The sequence below is a fragment of the Poecilia latipinna genome, unplaced genomic scaffold (genome assembly GCF_001443285.1).
Source record: "Poecilia latipinna isolate Pla-1442-1.1 unplaced genomic scaffold, P_latipinna-1.0 Scaffold1774, whole genome shotgun sequence".
Taxonomy (NCBI): Eukaryota; Metazoa; Chordata; class Actinopteri; order Cyprinodontiformes; family Poeciliidae; genus Poecilia; species Poecilia latipinna.
The window spans coordinates 15,619-21,996 of record NW_015114390.1 but is presented as its reverse complement, the minus strand read 5'-3'; the positions used below and the strand labels follow the sequence as shown (position 1 = coordinate 21,996).

The window sequence follows — 6,378 nt, the reverse complement described above, 5'->3', positions numbered from 1 at the left end:
CTATAAAAAATTTTAGATGAAATTGTGGGAGGGGATAAAAACTTTATAAATTTCTTAAATTACAAAAAAAAAAAAAAAAAGTGACAGAACTTTCCTGCCACCCCAAAATAAAAAAAAACATTTAGTTTGGGTCTGTTACATGAAACTCCAACAAAGTATATTTACTTGTTTTCACAAACATTTGAACCGTCCATCTAAAGAAATGCAAAATGAACAAATGATCGACCTGAGGGTAGCCATGACGACAGGGCAGAGTCGCTGTAGTTCCTGCTCTTCTGGAAAACGACACACTTCACCTGCTCTGAGTACCTAGAAGACGCAAACGCCCTGACAATCTTTCAATTGTCAGGGCTCTGATTTAGGAATCTATGCACAAAAAATACAAGTAACAAAACATGTGAAGCAAACAAATACATATGTTACAGTAAAAATCATGGAAGTACATAAGAGGTCAAACAATTTAAATCTCAAGAACTCACCCTCAGAGCAACTGCATCCACCTCAGCCAGTCGGATAAATTCAGGCACGTCAGGATGTTTATGTCCCTGACAGTGATGGAGGTGAGGAGGTTTTAAACCCCCGTCCACATCCCTCCAGGTGGGAGGTGGATGGGGGGCGTCATTGTTTGACCCATTTCCACTGTTGATTTTTATTCCACTTCTCCATCTGAATCTGCCTCAAAAGATGAGCTGAAAGAAGAAATGGTGACATCCATGTGATCTCATCACTTCTGCAGCGGTTTCAGAGACACATGTCTGCTACAAGTCAAATGTCATTAACCTGCAGTACCTGCTAGATTCATTTGTTATGCAACAGTCATTCCTTCTTCTTCTGCTCCTTCTCTCTTAGGTGGGAAAAACGTACTCATAGTAGGTTTTTTAAAGTTAACTTCACCCAAAAAAGGCTAATTATTACTTTAGTGGATTCACAGGAAGGGGCTAAAGGCAGCCTGGCATCTTCATGGGAATTTCCAAAATAAAAGCTCCTAAATGCTGATCAACCTTAAAGTAAAGCGTAAGAAATGGTTCAGTAATATTTTACAGGAATCATAAATATCATTCAATACTACATCAGTTATCATGTACAAAGTTAGACATAATTCCTAACGTTCTGGAAGTTTTCAGTGTGTGATTATGCCACTGCAATATGAGAAATAAAATAATTTTCAAGATTGTTTTGGCACTAAAGCTGCTGATAAATGTGTTAAAATCCAAACAAACTCAGACTTTTTTAATAGAAGCACGTAGAAAGATGCAGGTATTATAGAACTGCTTTGAGTCATGTGCAAAAGACCAACACGTGGTCACAAACGGTGGGGAAGTTAATGAGAATTGTTTACTGCACTGTATGTATAAAAGTGTTTTATCATTGCTCACTGTAAATAAACTTTTTGCATATTAAAATTAGTTTATTTTTGCAGGATATGTCTATATATGATAGATAGATATGATAGATATATTTTCCTTCCTGCTAGATATATGATCTAGCAGGTTTTAATTCTTGAATAATTAAGAAAATAATCTCAACTATAAAATGGCTGAAAAGTTAAGGATGTAAAAAATGTATTTAGTACTAACAGATGGTGTGTAAACCTGGGGCCACTGGATCATATGCCTTTTTTGACAGGCATAGTATTTTCATTTTAGTCCTCTGTCTTCTGTCTCCTGATTGGTCCAGGACCGTTGTTTTGTCTCAGTTATGTTGGAGAATCATCACATAATAAGACACACATTCCTTAATTTCTGTCTAAATAACAGATGATTGAAAGAGACTTTCTGATCAAGTCATCATCATGTCCTCACCTTTTCTACAATCTGTTACAACCAGTAGCTCAGCAGCTGGAGCAGGTCTTCTTCTGTAATTGTTGGTCAACTCAAGTCATGTGACATGAGTTGACGGAGAAATGAGATAAAGAGAAAAGACAACAGAGTTAAAGAGAAAAATATGCAGCAGACAGAAACAGTTTCTAACTTTCAGCTCAACTCTGCAGTTATATTTGAAATGATTAGTCATGTTGTGCAGATATAAATGTCCTTACATGTTTTTTCCACAGGGTTCTCTTATCTTCCTGGTCATTGTGATGTAGAAATTAAATAAAGAGAAAAGACAACAGGGTTAACAAATAGAATATACATGGACAGAAGAAAGAACGATTTTTAAATTTGACCTCAATTTTATCCATATTTAAAATGAAAGTAAGTTTCCTTACTGTTTTTTTTCCACTGGGTTCTCTTATCTTCCTCCACCTGACTGGTGGTGTTGAAGGTGGAGGTTTACAGGCTGATCATCCAACCTGAGATGATCAGAGAATCAGAGATCTGAGAAGTTTGAATCTGGATCAGAGACAAGTTTTGGGTATTTTTTTAATGTCTCTTCTCTTTTTATGATCTTTCTGTGTTGCAACACATGAACATGTTATTGGCCATATAAACTATTTGTTTCATGAGATTAATAGTTTATCTACGTAAAACTTTACTCCATATGCTCTTATTTCCTTCCGTCCCATCCTGTTCTCTAGGGTCCCTCTGAATAAAAGCTCTTAATTAAATCCCTCAATCATAAATTCTATGTTCTCCCTTGTCTTCTAATTTTTTATTGTCCTGATGCTTTAATTTGGTTTCTGATACAATGTATTGTCAGGCAAGCATTCCTTACTTAATGTAAATTTTAACTCTATATGGTTGAACACTTTCTAAATTACTAATAGTGAATTTCTATTTCTATTTAGTAAAGCTGATGGTCCCCACCACCAGCAGGAGGCAAGCAGCATCATGTGAATGTAGAATGCAAAAACTTACAAGCAGTGTGAAAAACAAGGGATCCAGAAGGACAGGAACCACATGGACAACAATGAAAGGATCCAGCAATGAGCAGCTACAACCTGAAAGATTAAAAACTTGGAGAGTGGATTAGTAAAGGAACAGGATAGAATAATTTACTATATTGGAGAGCACCGTGTGGGGAAGAACCGCTATTACACCCTGCAACATGGGGGAGATGAGAGGAAAACGCAAAGATGAAAACCCGGTGCAAGGCTCGACCTAAGACTTCCTCAACCTGCCAGAATCCTTAACATCTAAAATGCTAAATCTAGTAGCGGGATAAAGAAAAGCCCCGGTGCAAGACACTACCAAAGGCTTCCTCAGGCTTGCTAGAAAGCCATTGGCTTTAATTAAAAAACCCTGAGAAATAATGATATCCTAATGTGACTTCCTAAAAGGTCTTCAGTTTTTACGGATCCCAATCTAATCAGAGTCACTTGACAAGACGTAGCGAGGTCTAAACCACACGTGTCTGGAACTCACTCTTTCTGTAATTCCACCAGATGTTGAAGGTGTTGGTTCCTCTTCTATGACCCCTTCAGACTCCACCCAGAAACAGAAGTCAGGGGATGACACAGTTGGATTTTCACAGTGTGTTGATGGCGAAGGACTGAAAACGCGGGGTAACAAAATGGGATCTTCACAGTGTGTCAATGGTGAGGGACTGAGGTTGGGAGAAGAGAAAAAAGGATCCTCATGCACCGTCCCTCGTAAGGGACTGAGGACAGGGGATGACAGACCAAGATCCTCACACAACGTCCTTGGGGAGGGACTGAGGACAAGGGATAACAGAATGGGATCTTCATATTCTGTCTTTTGGTAGGGAATGAACAGAGGGGTTGACGGAATGGGCTCGTCCTCCCATTCTTTACCATATCTCCATGCCAACCTTCTGCCGATTCTTTGAAGGACCTCGTCCCAACTGGCATTATCACTATACTTGGTCCTCTTGGCTGGGGGCTCCTCTTCAGCAACACTGTCCTTAGTCCTCTTGGTAGGGGGCTCCTCTTTAGCAACACTGTCCTTAGTCCTCTTGGAGGGGAGCTCATCATCAGCTTGGTTCTCCCTGAACCTCCTGGCAGAGGGCTCCTGTTTAGCATCATCATTATCCTTGGTCCTCTTTGTGGGGAGCTCCTCTTCAGCAACAGTGTCCCTAGTCCTCTTGGCTGGGGGCTGGTCTTCAGCATCACTGTCCTTTGTCCTCTTTCCATTAATGTCAGTCACAGATGTCACATGAGCCGCGTCCTCTTTCAAACCTATCTGATGACTAGGCTTTGGGTCGTCCTCCTTTGTAGCATCCACCATCTTTGTAGTTCTGTTGGCACAGCCAAAAGTCAAAGAAGCCACTAAATTTTTCCAGCCCCCGAGAGGTTGTGGCGAGGTACAGATTGGGCTGAAGTCCTCTGGATTGGGCTCTTGCTTTTTGTCAAGTCCAGATGTGAACATAAAGAGTGAAGAAAGCACGGTACCAAAACTAAGCTTTAATGTTGGGTCATCCTCCTTCGCAGCATCCACCTTCTTCGTTGTTATCCTGGCTCTGCCAAAAGTCAAAGAAGCCCCGTCCTCTTTCAAACCTTCCTGATGATGTTGTGAGGTACTGATAGGTTTGGAGTCCTGTGAATGCAAAATTGGCTCTTCCTCTTTGTCAAGTCCAAATGTGAATGTAAAGCTGGAAGGAAGCACAGTACCAAAACTAAGCTTTGATGATGGGTCATCCTCCTTCACAGCATCCACCTTCTGTGTAGTGTTCCTGGTGTGGCCGGAAGTCAAAGAAGACCCGTCCTCTTCCAAACCTACCTGATGATGTTGCGAGGTAGCGATGGGTCTGGACTTCTCTGGACGCAAAATAGGCTCTTCCTGTTTGTCAAGTCCAGATGTGAATTCAAGTGAAGTACAGGGAGCCGTGTCTTCTTGAGGCTTCTGAGCCACCCTAATGTCTTGTATGTATTTGAAATTTGGGGGAAGAATCTCAAGCAACTGTGACGCAACATCGGCACGGTCCATAGTTAGACTACTGTCAGTGGAGCACAGTTGATCAACCATCAAATTCACATGTTTCAATGACTGTTCAAGCACTCCTATGCCCCACAGGAATTTAATGTTTGGTTGAAGGACCTGGACAACCCGAAGTTGGGATTTAAAGTCATCCTGGTCTTCATTATCAACCTCATCTTTATCGGAGCTGGTAGTACAGTCATTACCTACCTCGTCTTCACTGGAGCTGGTAGTATTGCTACCACTGGAGCTGGTAGAACAGTCCATATACTGTGGAGGTGAACTATACCTCAACTCCTCTCCATGGTCTTCAGAAACAATGTCGGCTTCATTTAACCATACCTTACCATGATCCTTACCTTTGTCTGGATGTCCCTCCAACATTGGGGATCCATCTGCTGGAAGCGCCATAGTATGGCCTGTGAAGGAAAGAAACAAAGCAAAAAAAAAAAGCTATAATTCAGTATCTTGAAGTTCACAAAAGTCCAAAGCAATGTTTCAAGGGAACACTGAAATACCAACAATACAATAACCCAGGTTTGTGAATGTGTTTGTTTTTCTTAAATTAACAATATTATTGCTATACCAGATACAACAAGAACGGGAATTAAGAGATAAAATGTCTATATGCTAACACATACAGTAAGTCACTAAACAATTTAAATTAACTCACAAATTTGTTTCACCCCACAACTGCAAAAGAGACCTATTAAAGTTATATATTGTTAACGGCGGCCACGGATGGATTGTAAAGGTACGGGATAATAACCACTCCAGGAGGGAATAATGTAGATCTTCTTTTAATGAAGATAACCGAACCTGAGAACAACTGGATAGTTCATGTGCTCTAACGCCGATGCAGACTAACTTTACATGTCCACATCAGAGTCAGCGAGCATCCAGAACTAAAACAAAAACATTCCCCCCAGAACACACAACTGCTGCATGCAGAATTCTGTTAACGAAGTAAATGAACAGTAACGCACTTAAACTCAGATCAGTCTAGTCAGTATGGGAAATGATACAGAGACAAGCAGATGCATACAAGTACTACACTATTTCAAAGAAGTCATCAACATTTCAAATAATTGGACACCAAAGTAATCAACCCTGATGTTCTTAGATTAAATATCCCCATTTTCTTTTTCAGATCAATTCACCCATGTTTCCTGGCTATGCTTAAAATAAATAAATAAATAAATAAATAAATAAAAAGACATCAACATGTCCCTATCTTGAAAAAAATAATGAAACTAAACAATTAAAATATAGGCTATTATAAGGGTAAATACTATTTTTTTATGTTTTTAAAAAATAATACTAAATATTTAATGTATTTCATTTAGCGTATCCATGGAAACTGAGTGTTTATCACGGCATTTTTCAAAAAATAACTTTCAAAAACAAGCTAATTTTCCAGGAATTTGACGTTAATTTAACTAATTTGAATATAATTAAGTAAAATACATTTCTTAAATCATTATACCACATTTAAAAATTCCTGACATTTCCAGCGAAATTCAGTCAAGAATAAAGCTCATTGGAAAAGAAAGGTGCTATC

General features: G+C 39.3%; 1 protein-coding gene and 1 long non-coding RNA gene across 4 annotated transcripts in view; both read right to left on the bottom strand.

Moving 5' to 3' along the window:
• LOC106965140 (uncharacterized) overlaps positions 1–1,701 on the bottom strand; it is a 5,315-nt gene extending 3,614 nt beyond the window's left edge. Inside the window, exons 1-4 of one of the 3 annotated variants that reach the window (XR_001428562.1) lie at positions 1,578–1,701; positions 916–1,001; positions 480–755; positions 227–327 (exon numbers count right to left, since the gene is read on the bottom strand). This is a non-coding gene — a long non-coding RNA (uncharacterized LOC106965140). Of the gene's footprint in view, positions 1–226; positions 328–479; positions 1,002–1,577 lie in introns of all 3 variants that reach the window. The other 2 variants (XR_001428560.1, XR_001428561.1) reach the window with 2 other exon arrangements.
• A 949-nt stretch (positions 1,702–2,650) lies between these two features.
• LOC106965138 (uncharacterized) overlaps positions 2,651–6,378 on the bottom strand; it is a 7,414-nt gene continuing 3,686 nt past the window's right edge. The window contains exon 3 of the mRNA XM_015061063.1: positions 2,651–5,176. Within this exon, the coding sequence (XP_014916549.1) occupies positions 3,246–5,176 (1,931 nt within the window). The 3' untranslated portion in view covers positions 2,651–3,245. The remainder of the gene's footprint in view (positions 5,177–6,378) is intronic.